Raw genomic sequence first — 17,109 nt, forward strand, 5'->3', positions numbered from 1 at the left:
TCTCAACGTTTAAGGTCTGCATTTTTTTTTTTAATTTTTTTTTTCAACGTTTATTTATTTTTTTGGGGACAGAGAGAGACAGAGCATGAACGAGGGAGGGGCAGAGAGAGAGGGACACACAGAATCGGAAACAGGCTCCAGGCTCCGAGCCATCAGCCCAGAGCCCGACGCGGGGCTCGAACTCCCGGACCGCGAGATCGTGACCTGGCTGAAGTCGGCCGCCTAACCGACTGCGCCACCCAGGCGCCCCAAGGTCTGCATTTTTTAAACGTTATTTTTTTTTTAATATTATATAAAATACATCCACGGTTTCAGAATCAAATCTGCACAAGTGGATGTGCTAAGAGGAATCTGGCTGATTTCTTTACCCTCTCCATCTTGGTGTGTCCCTACCCTTCCACCAAAGATCCCCCTCTTTGTTTTGACTATTTTATTTTGAATTATTTTTGACTTCCAGAAGAGTTCCCATACACCTTTGCCCCAGCCTCCCCTCGCATTAACATCTGAAACAACCACAGGACAATTACCAAAGCCGACAAGTAACACTGGTATGGTAAATACTATGAACCGCAGACTTCAGGCAGTTTTTCTACAAGTTTTCTCCTTGGTGTCCTGGTTCTATCCCAGGACCCAGTGCCGGATCACAGTCTCCTCCGACTGGTGACAGCTCTCCAGTCTCCCCTTGTCTTTCGTGGCCATGATACTTTGAGGAGTACTGGTCAGGTGTATGACCATACACATCAGCAACATCATTTGGATACATGACAGTTGCTCATGATTGGATGGAGGCTGAGGCTTTTCTGAAGAATGAGTGTCCTTCTCATCATCACATCCGGGGGCACACGAGGTCACCATGACTCCTGAGGATGCCAACTTCCGGGTGCATGGTTAGCCCCGGGTCTGCCAGATGCCTCTACTGTGCAGACACTACTTTTCCCTCTGTGATCTAGTAAATACTTGGGGGCAGAGATTCTGAGGCTATGTAGATAGTGTGTTTTTCCTTAAATTGTGTCTACTAGTTGTAGCATTCATGGATGGGTTTGTCTGCAGCAATGATTACTGCAGTGTTCTAAGGGGAATTCTACTTCCCTCATTCCCTCTGCATGTATTGTTCAGAATTCTCCCGTGTGGAAGAAGTGCTCCTTCCCCACCATCCATTTATATCAGTATGGACTCACAGATATTATCTTATCTGTTGGGTTGTAGCACAACGCTACCATTGTTTGCTTTGATATTCAAGTTGTTCCCACTCTGGCCATTGGTGGTCTCTTGTCCTTTGACATGCCTCCACCTTCCTGGGGGGTTGGGAAAGACGCAAGATGCTACTTTCTAGGACCACAAAATACTCTAGGATCAACTTACATATTTTCTGCCTCGGCCCTGGAATCAACCACTTTTCAAAGGACCCTGGAGAATCCTATTTTATTGGAGAATCCTATTAGAAACCAAGATCTAGGTCCCCATGTGCTCACGGCCACGGGGTGCCACTGCTTCTGGGCTCTCTCAGCACAAAAGGCTTCTAAGGAGCACAGGTATGTAAACTAGCTGTGTGTGGGCACATGTCTGGAATCGGCTCTGAATCTATCTGTTGGTGTGTATACAAACACATGCAATCTATTCATTTATCTGGACCTATGATGTGTAACAGGACTGCAATAAACAACCTTGTGCAGACAGACACCTTTTCTCTTTTTTGTCAGTATTACTTTCGGGTAGTTTTCTAGCAGTGGAATTGTTTAGTTAATGGATAAAGAAATGCACACGTGATTTTACTAGATATTGCTAATTTCCCCTCCGTAGAGGTAGTAATATTTTGCATTCCCACCAGCAATGCGTGAGAGTGCATTTTCCCCTCAGCCTCTCCAACAGACAGGATGTCAAATTCTGGATTCTAATAGGTAAGAAATTCTCTCTCCAGTTTTTTTTTTTTTTTTTAAGTTTTTAAAAGTTATTTATTTTGAGAGAGAGAGCGCGAGAGAGCGAGCACAGGAGGAACAGAGAGGGAGGGAAAGAGAGAATATCCCAAGCAGGTTCCACGATGTCAGTACAGAGCCCGACGCAGAGCTCAAACCCACAAACTGTGAGATCATGACCTGAGCCGAAACCAAGAGTCAGACGCTTAACCGACTGAGCTGCCCAGGCGTCCCGTTCCAGTTTTAATTAACATGCCTTATGTGTGAGATTGATCACATTTTCAGATATTGAAGGTCATTTGCATTTCTTTTTCTATGAACCTTTCTTATCTCTTGCCCATTTTCCTACTGGGTTGTTGATCACTATTTTTTAAAAAGATTTCATAATGTAAAAGCACTCATCCTTTTTCTACGGTATGATTGAAAATATTTTCTTTCGTTGTTATCTGTCGGTCTCTTTGCCTTGTTCATGAGTTCTTTTCCATAAGTCTTTTTAAAATTTTTTCATGTGGCCAATTGTTCTTAATCTCTCCCTGTAGTGAATCTGGATTCTGAGGCATAGTTAGGAAAGCCCTCCACACCCTGAACTTACAAATGAATTCATTCACTCAGGTTCTTCTTCCGGTATTCCTAAAATATCACCGTCTTTTTATTTTTTTTTTTTGTTAACGTTTATTTATTATTGAGAGACAGAGAGAGACAGAGCATGAGCAGGGGAGGGGCAGAGAGAGAGGGAGACACAGAATCGGAAGCAGGCTCCAGGCTCCGAGCTGTCAGGACAGAGCCCCACGCAGGGTTAGAACTCACAAACCGTGAGATCATGACCTGAGCCGACGTCGGACGCTTAACCGACTGAGCCATGCAGGCGCCCCAAAATCTCACTGTTTTTACATTTAAATCTCAGATCTTTTTGCTCTTGCCTCTCTCTACATGCAAGCTATTCATTATTTTATGTTTATGGTTCGATCTGATGCTTATTGTGTGCAGTAGTCTTTCATTCACTCTTTTGGATTTTCCAAAAACAGAATCCTGTCATCTTCAGATACAGATAACTTGACTTCTTCTCTTCCAATTCTTAATGTCACCATTTACTTTGTCTTGCCCAACACACTGGCTGATGCATCCCAACTGACGTTAAAGACTTGGTGACCTAAGTCCCAGAGCTTCTGGGACATCCTTGTCTTCTTCCCGATTCAACCAAGAAACCCTCCAGTGTTTCCTCACCAAGTAAGAAGACACCGGCTTTGGGACTGAGATGCATGTATAGACTGTTTTTGTCTTAAGGATGTACCCATCCAATTGTACTTTATTGACTATTTTTAATCAGCAGAGGCTTGATTTCGTCAAGTGCCTTTTCTGAATATGTGAAGATAATCATTTCATTTTTCTCCCTAGTTTTATTTTATGATGGATTATATTAAAAGATTCCCTCCTATCGAACTATCGTTCCCTTGCATTCTGGTATGTTTCACACATTGTCATGACGTATGATTTTTTTTTCAAAGCCCTTACTCTTAACCCCTGGATACTCTGATGGTCCTCCAGAAAGTCCTTTGACTAGTGGTTCTCATGTGGGGGTGACTTTGACTTCCGGGGACATTGACAATGTCCATGACATTTTTGGTTGTCAAAACGGGGGATGCCACTGATATCTGGTGTGTGGAGGTCCATGATGCCACCAAGCATCCCGACATGCACAGAACAGTCTCTATATACAAATGATGATACTGTGGAAGATCATAATGTCAGCAGTGCTGAGATCGGGAAACCCCGCCTTAGGGAGAGACTGCAATAAGTCCGTGGTCGTGACACTTGGTACTTGAAAAGAGAGCTACTGGCTTTGAGAACACAGATGTGTTTCCAGCCAGTGACTGGTTCTAACACCGAGGGTAAAACAAAGATGGCGGGAGGGAGCACAGGCCTTCAGGGACAGGACAGTAGGGCCTAGATTCAGAAGATAGAGACCTTCCTGGTTCTCCTGGTGAGGACTCACAACATACTCCTTGCCTTGCGCTCTTTTTTCAGGTGCAAAAGTTGAAACTCTGGATTGGTGAGTCACAGAAGTGAAAGTGCCAATGACACCAACACAGACATTCACAAAATGGTCTAAACGCAACTCCGGGCACGAATTTACACGCACAGCCCAGGTCTCACCCCTCAGGCAGGAGACGGGATTTGAAAAGACTTCCTAGCTTCCCGACCGGAAAACCCCATCCTCTGAGAAGGGCCCACGCCTGCTCCATCTGGCATGTGCATCTGGAAATGTCAGGATCAATACCGTACTTTAAAAAGTTACCTCCCACTTGGGGTCTCCTTCGTTTCCCACCAACTTCAGGCCATGCTTGTTCTTCAAGTGTCTGTTGAACTCCCACTTGGTGCCATACACAAAGCTGCACACAGGGCACTTCAAACCACCTGAAGGCACAGAGGAAAAAGGAGCGTTGGCAGCACATAAGAGGGCCCCAGTGCGCCTCCCTCCCGCCCCTCAACTCCAGGGAACACACTGTTTGTCTCCGGGACTTACATCCAGTCCCAGCTCCCCTCCGTACTAGAACAGAACAGCGACAGCACAGATGTTTTTCAGGGCAGACATTTCTAAAGCTTAATGTACTTCTTTTCATTTTCCAACGAGCATTTGCAGAAAGTCTAATATATACGTCATATTTTCGGTGCCGGAGTAACAGAACTCCCGTGGCCAAGTGAGTAGGTGGCCTCAACCATTCTTTCATTTTTGTTTTCATTTGAAAATAACAAGTAAGTTAGAAAACAAAAAGAACTGAAGGACAAGGCTGCTTTCCTCAACCGCCTGTGTCCCAAAACATGAACCAAGAGCCAGGCTCCTTCACACCAAAAGCTGAGCCATTTGTATAAATCCCCATTTGGATTTCCCAGTAAAGACCAAGTGAAACGCCGCTATAAAATCTTACACGTGTTGTGGGAGGCGTGGATGCTTTAAGAGCATGTACAGCTCTAGGTAAAAAGACAAACAACAGAAAAAACCCTCAGAGTGACACAAAAGACTATCTTTCTAAAATTCTATCAAGAGCAGCAACTAAATTAGTGACTGGACAAAAATCACTTTTCACAGGCTGTGAATTCAGAAGCAAACTCTAGGGGCGCCTAGGTGGTTCAGTCACGTAAGCGTCCGACTTCGGCTCAGCTCATGATCACACAGTTCGTGAGTCTAAGCCCCGCGCCGGGCTCTGCGCTGACAGCTCGGAGCCCGGAGCCTGCTTCGGATTCTGTGTCTCCCTCTCTCTCTACCCCTCCCCTGCTCACGCTCTGTCTCTCCGTCTCTCCCCAAAATAAACATTTTTTAAAAGTTTTAAAAAACAGAAAAAAGAAGCAAACTCTAGCCTCAGGAACTCTAGCCTCAGAGGGAGTTGTCCCGGCACCAGGTCTCCAAATCCACACAAACGATTAGCAGGATTAGCAGGCCAGAGTCAGGCTACCCACTGGCACCATCAGGCCAGCACCCCAAGCCGAGCCGGGGTGGCGTCATGGGCACAGCTGGTCTTCCTGCAGCCACCGTCGGTCTAGTCTCCACCCCGCACACAGAACGGGCTTTTGAATTTTTTTAAGGTTTATTTTTGAGAGAGAGAAAGTGAGAGAGTGTGGGGGAGGGGCAGAGAGAGAGGGAGACAGAGAATCCCAAGCAAGCCCTGTGCTGACAGCAGAGAGCCTGATGTGGGGCTCGAACCCACAAACCGTGAGATCATGATCTGAGCCGAAGCTGGGACGCTTAACTGACTGAGCCATCCAGGCGCCCACAGAATGGGCTTTTATTTTTTTTTATTTTTTTTTCAACGTTTATTTATTTTTGAGACAGAGAGAGACAGAGCATGAACAGGGGAGGGTCAGAGAGAGGGAGACACAGAATCTGAAACAGATTCCAGGCTCTCAGCTGTCAGCACAGAGCCCGACGCGGGGCTCGAATTCACGGACCGCGAGATCATGACCTGAGCCGAAGTCGGCTGCTTAACCGACTGAGCCACCCAGGCGCCCCCAGAATGGGCGTTTAAAAATAAACTAAATCACATCCCTCATAGGTATAGAACCTTCCATCAGACCCAGAATAAAATCCCAGCTCCAAGAGGTAGCCTGCACGACTTTACTGTCACCCCTGTGTGATCTTATTCCTGCCTTCTCTCTGGCCTTGTCTCCTCCCCACCCTTCCCGCAGTCTCTCCTTTCTCTGTCTCTGGCATTGACCAAGCTCATTCCCTTCTTGGCAAACCTGGTGTCATGGGGTCTACGGCCAGTCCTTCTGCTGCCTCTGTCCCTGTCTCTATCAGACTTGCTGTGCTCTCCTGCACCCGCCCAGGGTCTGAGATTTATTTCTTGCTCACTGGGGTACTGAGGAGGGAGAAGAGGAATTCTGTACTGATGACGAGGCTGTCTTGACAAATTGCATAATAACAGGCAAATCTCATGAAGACGCGGAACGTAATTTAAGCATCTCCCAGATGCAAGTATGATGTGCTTGATTTTCGGAATCAATCCCACGTCAGTGGAATCTGACAGTGTACTCTTCTGTAACTGGGGCTTCCTGTATACAACCTGAGGTGGTGCGTGATTCCCCACACAGTCATGAGCAGAAAAGGAAGCCAACCCAGATGGCCGACAGCGCGTCCCCTCGCGCCTTCAACTCACTGCTTTACAGCCTCGCCATGCTGGGAGGGCGCAGGAGAGCACAGCAGGCCCAACAGAGACAGGACAGAATCAGCAGAAAGACTGGCAACACCAAATTATAAACTTCCAGAACATTCTACAGAGGAGGCAGCTCAAACAGGGGCTTATATTTTCCAAAACTTACATGTTGTGCACTCTTTTTTTAGGCCAAACGAAATGGGCTTATTCTTTCCTACCTAGCTGATAATTAACTTAGATTTTAGCTTCCTTTGTTATCACTTATTAATCATCTAAAATGATGTATTTTCCTAGGATCACCTTTTTTTTTTTTTTTAATTTTTTTAAACGTTTATTTATTTTTGAGACAGGGAGAGACAGAGCATGAACGGGGGAGGGGCAGAGAGAGAGGGAGACACAGAATCGGAAGCAGGCTCCAGGCTCTGAGCCATCAGCCCAGAGCCTGACGCGGGGCTCGAACCCACGGACTGCGAGATCGTGACCTGAGCTGAAGTCGGACGCCCAACCGACTGAGCCACCCAGGCGCCCCAGGATCACCTTTTTTAAAGCTCTCCAAGATGTGAGAACCTCTGCCTTTTTTCAGTTGGTTCAAGTGAGATAGGTCCTCCTATAGAGACTTAGCAAGAGGCAGCGAACAAAAGCGACCTAAACGGAATTAAAGACTCCTTCCGGGGTGCTCTTAAATGGAAACTAATTTAAGGAGAAAAAAATCCTTATATTATGTTTAAATTAAAATTAATATGCTAATGCCCCACATTAATTAAAACCTCAACCTTTGCCACATTGCCCTTAATTAAAGAACAATACATTGGGAGCATGTGACCCAGACTAAATGCAGAATGCGACCACTTAAATGGCATCAAAGCCGAGAGAAATTAATTTCCAGTTCAATTCATTGCATTCTTAGGCAATGCACAATAAAGGTCATGGGAGATGTGGCAAATTTACTTGTGGCCCTGGTATATAAAATGCACACCATAAGAACGGCCAACCCCAAAATTGCAGTTTCCTCAGAAGGCGTGATGAACCAGGCAAGAGCACAGGACGTCAGGAACAATTTTAAAAATCGATCATGGCACCTTTGCTCTTTTTGGAATGCAATGTATTCTGGAAGAGTCTTAGGCATTAAAATATCTGCGCTCCTTTGTGGTGGGTGACCTTATTGAAAATTCAATTTCATCTCCAATAACATTACTCTCCCAGGGTGGTGCGGAACGTGAGGCTGGGCAGTCAGGTACCTGGAGCTGGCACTGACATGACCCAGGAGCCACTTCCTGAAACTCCCGGGCCTTTGTTTTCTCCAAGATGAAATGCTAAAGCTCGTAACTTTAACAAAGGCACTCCGGTAGACAGAATAACGGACGCCCAGAGATATTCACATCCTGGAGGGAAGGGGATCCTTGTGCACTACTGGTGGGAATGTAAACTCCGCCATGCTGGAAAGCAGTATGGAGGTTCCTCAAAAAGTTAAAAATACAACCACCCTATGATACAGCCATCCCGCTGCTGGGTTTGTATGGAAAGGTAATGAAAACAGAGTATCAAAGCAGTATCTGCAATCTCATGTTCACTGCAGCATTATTTACAATAGCCAAGATATGACCACAACCTGTGCCCATCAGTAGACACGTGGGTAAAGAAGATGTAGTGTATACACACACACACACACACACACACACACAGAGAGAGAGAGAGAGAGAGAGAGAGAGAGGAATATTAGTAAGCCATGAGAAGGAAGGAAACCCTGCCAGTTTTGACAACATGGATGGACCCTGAGAGCATTACGCTAAGTGAAATGAGTCAGACAGAGAAAGATAAATACCGTATGATTTCACTTATAGGGGGAATCAAAAACAAAAACCAAAAAAGTCAGACTCATAGAAACACACTAGAAAAGTGGTTGCCGGGAGCGGGGGACCACGGGAGACAGGGAGAGGCTGGTAAGAGAGTGCACGCTGGCAGTTATAAGATGATAAGATGATTAAGGTCTGAGGGTCTGATGTGAAATGCGGTAACCACGGCTGATAGCTGAAGTTTGGTAAGAGAGTAGAACTTACACATTCTCAACAAGAGCCAAAGGATTAGTGTGTGAGGTGATGAATGTGTCAGCCGACTGGATGATGAGAATCCTAAGTATCTTACAGCTTTGTGAACGATACCTCAGTAAAGCTGGGAAAGAAAAAAAAAAAGCAGTGGGGACCTGTTTGTAAACTGGATTAGGCCCCAGGGGCACTGTGAGCCCACACTAAACAGGTGGGGGTCCTGGCCCCCAGGAGCTGACGGTCTGGAATGGAATGTGCCTGGATACACAACAAAGACAGGTGTGTGAGGTTTTCATTACAATGAAAAATAAATAAACACAGAGAAAGAAAAAAGCAAGGTTCACATCCTGATCCCTGCAACATGGGAGGGTCACCTCGTGTGGCAAGAAGGGCCTTTGAGGTCGTGATTCATCAAGGCTCCTGAGACAGGGAGATCAGCGTGGATTATTCAGGCGGGACTAATGGAATCACAAGGGTCCTCCTGTAGAAGAGGCACAAGGGAGGTCACAGAGAAGCCTCTACTGTCACTGGCGGCCGTGATAGGGGAAGAAGGAAGGGGCTGAGGCAAGGAACGTGAGCCGCCTCTAGCAGCTGGAACAGGCAAGAGAACAGGCTTTCCTCTGGAGATTCCAGAAGGAATACATACGTGTTAGCAAACTTGACCTGAGCCTGTGACACCTATCTTGGACTTCTAACCTTCAGAACCTTAAGATAATCAATCTGTGTTGCTTTAACCCACCAGTAAGTTTGTGGCCATTTGTCACAGCTGCGGTAAGAAACTGATACAAGCAGCTAGACAGTAACTGTGACAAATGAGCTTAATTATCAAAGGAAACTGGATACAGAGCAATGTGATGATACAATATTAGGAAGCAAAATGTGGACCCGGACTTTGTTAAAATCCCCACTTCTTGCTGTCTCTTAATCCAGTGCCTGTCCTGAGACCCGGCAGAGCCCCAGCCCAGAACGAGGAAACGCGCCCAGGACAGCAATCTAGTGGAAATCCTATGCAAGCATGACATGGAGGCCCCTGGTCACACAGCATGCTGTCAGAACACTACCTGGATCTCTCTCAAACCCCAGATCAGCAGATCAGCAGCTAGATCAGCAACTAGACCTGGAGACAAAAAAACTCAGAAAGAGTAAACGGCAGCCTGTGTGTGCGAGACCCTCTGACACAGGATCATGTGACCACTATGGAATGCGAGCCAATCACTGTCCCAGAACAGGACCATATGCTTCCTCCTCCTCTTCCTCCTTAACAAGTACAAACGTGAGACAAGCTTCAGGGGGGACCGGCCGGGCCCTCGCCCACTTTGTGGCCTGGGCTGACCACTCTCCCACCCGTGTTTCCTCTCTTGAAAACAGGAATGACGATGCCGACCTCACAGGGCCTCTGAGAGAGAAAGGAATGCAGAGCAATAACACGGTGCGATGACATCACATCACTGGAAGCACCTGCCAGTCAGGTATGGAATCTGGGCCCTAATAAAAACAATTTTAAAATTAAAATGTCTCCAAATCAAATCAATGACTTTTGTGTAACCTGGTAGTTTCTGGATTTTCTTCTATGCTATTTGCCCTGGATTTGGTGTGAAAAGCCAAGGTATGGATATATATCCAAGGTGCGTATGCATATACTTTTACACTCTTCTATTAGGGTAGTTCAAAATCACGCCAAGATTTTAGCAGATGCTGCAAACGCAGCCATCTCCTCGAGCCCTGCTCTTCACACTGCCCCTCATCCCAACCGCCACCCCAGCCTCAATGACCCTCGAACAGTGGGGCCGGGGAGAAGGGTCAGCACCACAGAGAAGCAGCGAATTCTCCTCCTGTGAGCAGCGTGGGTAACTGTTGGAAGGAACACGCATTCTGTTACAGCCAGAACACGGGGCCTTGGAGGAGCTTCCCAGCCTTCGTCCGCAGCCCAGGCCACAACACGATAAAGGCCACCACATCCCAGGGTCCAGCACAATGTCGGGCACACTAGGAGCACAAGAGACACATGGTGACCAAGGAACGTGGGAATAAACACGACAGTCAATCTGAACCATTTATCAAGCACTATGTGTCAGGCACCTCCTGGGACCTTAGAGAGTGAGATCTAATCTCTACAACTGCTGTTGAGCAGTATCAGCACCTCGTCTTCGAAGACACGTAACACGACATTCAGAGAAGTTAAGCGAGTCGTCCCAGCGCCACGGCGATCGGCCACCCCAGCTCCGGCCCCGGACTCCCATGCCTGTGCTCATGCCAATAACCTGGAGTGACCTGGAGTGACCTGCGGGGCCGCTCTGAGGTCACTGGGAAGTAAGCAGCCTGCCAGTCCCACCTGTGTCCTGCGGTGAGCTCAGGACGGAGCTAACGGCCTGTGAAGCGAAGCCAGCCCCCAGTCCGAGACCTAGGGAAGCGGCCCCTGAGCTACTAACTCAGGCAGATTCCGAGAGGAAACAGGGCCGGGCCCGCTGCAGCCACACGACGTGAGAACGTGTGTTTGTGTGGGAAAATGCCTCATGTCCATATTAACGAACAAGCGACGGGCTAAGAAAATTAGCAAGAGATTGTCCAATCTGCCTTCGAAGTATCAGAAGGACACCAAATATAAGCAGGGAGTAGTAACACATCGACACGGCCTTCCGGGCAAGTCTCATTACCGAAACGCACCAGAGTTCTCAGGGGACTGTGGGTCCCAAAGGGGTGCCATCGTCACCCCTGTGCCCTGGGGACCAGTGGCGGGCGGGAGCCAGCTGCCACCAGCTCGCAAGCCGCTGTGCGCATCTCTGTCCAGGTCAGTGACATCACACTGATAGCTTAAAATTGGCCACAGCACAACCATTTCCACTACAGAAGCTGGCGAATGCTGTAAACCAGCTTCCCTTCTCCCTGCCCCTGAGACAGCCCGTTGGTAAACATTTACAGAACACGATGGGTGGACGCCCGAGCAGCCGCCACTCCAGAGGCCTTTGGGAGCCCACTGAAAATCACCCCGACTCCACAGAGACCACCGGGGAACCTTCCCCCAGAAACCGGCAAGGAACAGAAATGTCTGACCTGGAAACATCTCTGCCTTTTAGGCCTTTCTCCCTACCTCCTGCACAGTGCCACGCGTGGACATCCTTCCCAAATCCCTGAGCATCATGGGTAAGAGAACCTTTGCCCACAGCTGATGGCTTTGCCTGTGTCACAGTGTGGCACTGCTTACGCTGGGCTGATGGACAAGGAGTCCCTTCCCCTGTGGGGAAGCCGTAACACCACTCTGAGAAGGGTACATTTTGTTCACAGCTTGTTGTCACGTTACTCTAACACATATTTCTCTATGCCAAAACAAGAAGTCAGTAAGTCCCATGAAGATATTTTTTGATGAGGGACTAGAAGAAAAAAACAAAACCAAGTGTGGGGGGTGGGGAGAGGTTGGGGAGAATTTTGTGAAATTGATCAAATAGACGATGACAATTTCCAGTGGTGCCCGAGCACCCAGCGTTCCGAACACAGCAACTGTGTGCATCCCGTGTTGTCCCTCCGTGTCCCTGCCTGCTCTCAGACAGAGGAACAATGGGAGCATCGTGCTCTTAAAGATCCTAACCTGTGTTCACACTCAACCAGCGATCTCATTTCAGAGACTATTCTCCCGCCAAAATACAATGGTGTAATGTCTCTTATGAGCCAAGAGAGGCATCTAGTTGTTTCCTTCCTCAGCTTGTCCCTTGAAGGGGGCACTGGAAATATGTGTGTGTGTGTGTGTACATATGTACGTGTGTGTGTGTGTATATATATATATACACACACACACATATGTACACACATACACATATATACATATATGTATACGCATGTATTATGTATATATGAAGACACCAAAAATGCCCCTGCGAAGATAAAAATTAAAACCCGGCAGACCCTGTCAGGGAATGCCAACGGATGACAGAGCGTCTCAGAAAGGTAACTGAAAACGTAGGGCAGGAAACAGTTCGGCACCGGCACATTCTCCGCAAGGCAATGATGAAAGTTTGGAAGCAGAGAGCAGTGATAGTGTCATCAATCAGAGCCCCACGCCTGTCCCAACAGCCGCAGTAAAGGTCTATCTCCTGCCAATCCAACCCAACAGCGCGAAGGATAATAAAAGGAATGTCTAGCCTGCTTTTCGAGCAATCTGCTGTGACTCTAAGGCAATCGGTTCTCTCCTCTGTGATTCCTGGACCGGGGCAGGAGGGGCGGGGTGGGGGGCGGGGGGCATCAAAAATGATGCAATGGCTCTAGAGCTCTAGAGGGCGTAGATGTTTTCAGGAAAAAGGAAACAAGTACGAAAATGGATTGCGTGCCACTCAGGTGCTCGCTCAGGTAACCCCGTCCGCCTCGAGGAGAGAAGGCTGCTATCGACTCCATTCTCAGGTGAAGGGCCTGAGCTGGAGAGGCTGGTTAACGTGCCCTGATGGCACCACTCAAGGAGCAGAGCACAGACTCGAGCCAGGGCCCCTGCACCCCCCACGGCACCATCCCGGTCTCCAGCTCTACGAAACGGTCATTAAAACACGAGGCACACACTCCCCGTTACCCCTGATGGATGGCTCTAAAATTATCCTGAGTTTTTATGCCGTTATCTACCTCCATACATCAGCCCTGTCACTGAAAGTGCTGAAGGATTCGGTCAATTCATTTGTTTTATATGAAGATTCATTCAAGGCAATCCCAGTGAGGGGGGACTTCGCGCCGCACCGGAAACCTCGGAGCGCCCGCACCTGCAGCCGGGAGCGCCAGCCCGCATCTCTGTTCACTGGGGGCAGGTTTCTAAAACGGTCTCTGGCTTCAAAGAGTCACAGGACTCAGGAAGTAGTAAAAACTGATGGACTGTGTGCGGCAATCATTTTTTTAGTTGAATTACTGAGGCACGGATATAAATACAGCAGCACTTCTCTGTATGGCAACAGCTCATGAGCTCAGCCTTCTCAAGTGGGAATATGCGATCATTTACTGAAAAAAGCAGCAAAAATTAAAAAAAAAAAAAACCTCTCAGGCTTTTCAAGAATATGAGAGGTTTGTATCCATTCTGTTCAGTTTAAATGCTCTAAATGGTTTATCCTTTTCAGGATGAATAAGCAATCTGAGCACTCAATAAATATTTCTGGATAATCTAAAGAAGCTCACCTACAAATACGCTTGCCACGGCATGATTCATAATTGCCACAAAAGAGGAATCTGGAAACCCTACCATGTCCAACAGGAGCAGGGCGAAACAAAATGGGCCACCTGATGCTGGACCACAAACAGCCCTTGGAAGTTATACTGAGGGAGACAACAGAACGTGCACGTGAGCAGGAACTTGCATGCAGGAGGAAGGTACACGGACCAAGAACAGAAGGCAGCCAGCGCTGGCAAGTGAACGTCGTGGGGAGGGTGGTAAATTAGGATTCCTCATCCTGGATTTCCACGGAGGCAGCAAGTAACGCCGGGACATACCAACGGGGGACGTGGAGCACAGTCATGACGACGGGGAACTAACAAAATGCTCAGGGGTCGGGGCTGAGCTGCAAGACGTCCCAGCTCCTCTCAAGGGGCACACTGCCTACCTTGCTGGACGAGTGCGTCGGCCGCCAGCTCCCCGGTGCCCACGTTGGCGTATTCCTCGTTGGGGTGCTTCCTGTTGTAGTGCCGTTTCAGGGAGCCGGATATGTTACAGGAGTAATGGCAGTGGGCACAGCGGAAGGGCTGTAGGGACAAGGACTGAAGGTGAGCCCCAGGGGAGGTCGAGCCCCAAGCGGAAGGGGCGCAACTTGCCCCAATGTCCTCCTCCACCGACCCCCCCACCCCGGGGTGTCTGACACCCCCAAAGCCTGATGAGCAGGCTGCCCCCTAGGATGCGCTCCAGGGAAAAACACAATGTCGGGATGCTGAGTCCTGCCTCAGCGGGGACCAAGCAAGTCATTGCACAAGGTGTCCCCTGGGTAGGAAGGGTCTGTGCTCAAGGTGGTTGCTTTCATTTCTCATTTTGTCCACTTCTTGTCCAAGAAGAAAATAACATAAGAGGAACACAGCAATCTATCATTTTCCTTTTTTTTTTTTTTTTTTTTTTAAAGTGAATGTCTTCCGGGGCACCTGGGTGGCTCATTTGGTTGAGCATCTGACTCTTGATTTTGGTTCAGGTCATGATCTCACGGTTGTAAGATCGAGGCTTGTGTCGGGCTCTGTGTGCGGAGCCTGAAGTCTGCCTGAGATTCTCTTTCTCCCTCTCTGCCCCTCCCCTGTCTGTGCTTTCTCTCTCTCTCTCATAAATAAACATTCATTTTTTTTTTATTTTTTTAAATGTTTGTTTATTTTTGAGAGAGAGAGACAGAATACAAGGATGGGAGGGGCCGAGAGACAGAGACACAGAATCCGAAGCAGGCTCCAGGCTCCGAGCTGTCAGCACAGAGCCTGACACGGGGCTCGAACTCATGAGCCGTGAGATCATGACCTGAGCTGAGGTCGGACGCTTAACTGACTGAGCCACCCAGGCGCCCCAAAATAAACAAACATTTAAAAAATAAAATACAATAAAATAAAGTGAATGTCTTTCAAAGTAGCTCCCCTCACAATTAATTCCCTGATGTACCTGCTTCTCCAAGTCACTTTCTCCACAGGACTCACCTGCAAGCACGTGCACAGATGCAGGCATCAACCCACAGCTGTCCCCCATTAGGGAAATCCACCTGGTAAATGTATTTCCAGCCCCCACCTGGGCAGGATGAGGCACTTTCAAGATAAGGACGCAAGGGGTCATGCGGCCTGGCTCCCACCTTGCATACTGCTTTGAGGGGTCCAGAATGAGCGGTGAGGAGGAAAGGGGTGCCTGCTCAAGCCCCTTAGGGAACCCAGTGAGGCCATGCCATCGGCAGAGTGAAGGATGGACGTCTGGATCACTGTTCCATACCCCGCCCTGACGCACAGGCAAGACAGTATCAGTATCCCTCTGAACCGTGAGCCCTACAACTGTCCGGCAGAATGCCACGTGAATCCCCAATGTGCATTCAGGGCCCATCTGGGAACACAAGCAGCTCGCTGGCCTGGCAGAAACAGGAGAGAGGGAGCAGCCCATGGTGGTAGGAGCTCTGGGAACAGTCCGGGGGATCCGGATGGGACAACGGGAAATGCCGGCTTTCCCTGAGCTCTGTCCAGGGCCTGTCTGCTCTCCTGCGGTGGACCCAGCGATCAGTCTGACAGCGTGATATATATCCTGTTGCGATCGTGCCCAGACCACAAACAGGGATGTCCAACTGTCTTCCCGGTTATCTCTACGGGGATGCTCTGCAGGCACCTCAGAATAAACGCACACAATTTCAGACTCTTCTTTCTGCAAAATCAGCTCATCACCCAAAGGCAGACCCCTGAGTGTCACCCTAGACCTTTTCTTTTCTCTTACTATTCGCCTAATTACTGAGTCTGGTCCAGGCTTCCTCGGAAACCTCTCCAGAATTCGCTCCTGCTCCTTTCTGTCCCAGCAGCACATAGCAAGGGGCCATCCCGGCCTATAAAGCAAATGCTGTTACCCCCACGAGGGCCATTCTTGGACAGAAAGACCCACGGAAGTCAATCCAGTGAGAAAACCTGAAACGTTCCCTCCACCCTACGCAAGGCCACTCTGTGGTCATAGGATGCTCTGGGCCACACTGCATGTGCTACATTCAGTCCCTTGTGCAAGAAAACCCTGTGGCTTGGCCCACAAGGATTTATTAAACAAAAAGACCCGGAACAAAGGCAAAAATTAGCCAGGCTCTCTCATCCGTCTACTGAGCAGAGAACAAGCAATCTAAAATGCCACTGTGTCATTATTTGCAGAGTTAAAATAGAAGCTAAAACATTTTCAAATGCTTTCATCTCCTAAATATGCAAACGTTATAAAATTACTTTTGGAACACTAGCACTTACATAGAAATCAGAAAGAACAATCGAAAAATACTCTATTACCAGGGCTGAGTGGTCAGTGGGCATAAGAGGCAGGAAGGGGCAACTACAGAAATGGTCCTGTGGACCTAACTCCATGCCCCAGAGCCAATTTCGCCCTTCGTGGGGCCAAGCGGGTTAACTTCCCCGTGAGAGTTTCAACTTGTATTCCCATGCCCACTCCTCGACAGAACTGCAAATGAGGAGAAAAACGGCCAAGACGTGAGCAGACAGGCCAAAAAATGTACAGGTAGGCCCACCTGTGACTGACTGACCACCAATTTCTACCCAAAATCTTCAATTCTTAAAGCTGAAAGAGACGCTTTCAGAGGCTAACCAACCTTCACTCCACGAGGGCACGTTCTCATGTGGCCTCTGGCAGGCCGTGATCGTAGCCACTGGAAGATGCGGGGAGGTGAGAAGCCGCTCAGCTGCTCGACGGCACCAGGGGGTTAGAAAGATCTGTCCCCCTGTGGCCTCGTACCCTCAGTGCCCTTCCACTGTGTCAGGCCCCCCGCAACCTCTCGGTGACATCAATCACCAGTGAACCTCCGTTCGGCATCTTCTCCCTACAACTGCGGTCACTGGGCC

The 17,109-nt window shown here is 48.5% G+C and overlaps 1 protein-coding gene across 5 annotated transcripts in view; it reads right to left on the reverse strand.

The window, feature by feature from the left end:
* ZFAT (zinc finger and AT-hook domain containing) overlaps nucleotides 1-17,109 on the reverse strand; it is a 351,032-nt gene that overhangs the window by 89,489 nt on the left and 244,434 nt on the right. For all 5 annotated transcript variants that reach the window (XR_005796642.1, XM_040494478.1, XM_040494480.1 and 2 more), the window contains 2 exons: nucleotides 14,169-14,307; nucleotides 4,210-4,328 (listed from right to left, as the gene is read on the reverse strand). Coding sequence is in view for 4 of the 5 variants with exons in the window: in XM_040494478.1 (XP_040350412.1) it covers nucleotides 4,210-4,328; nucleotides 14,169-14,307 (258 nt within the window). In the remaining variant the exon portion in view is untranslated. The remainder of the gene's footprint in view (nucleotides 1-4,209; nucleotides 4,329-14,168; nucleotides 14,308-17,109) is intronic.

Source organism: Herpailurus yagouaroundi, unplaced genomic scaffold (genome assembly GCF_014898765.1).
Source record: "Herpailurus yagouaroundi ecotype Mexico unplaced genomic scaffold, PumYag 186, whole genome shotgun sequence".
Taxonomy (NCBI): Eukaryota; Metazoa; Chordata; class Mammalia; order Carnivora; family Felidae; genus Herpailurus; species Herpailurus yagouaroundi.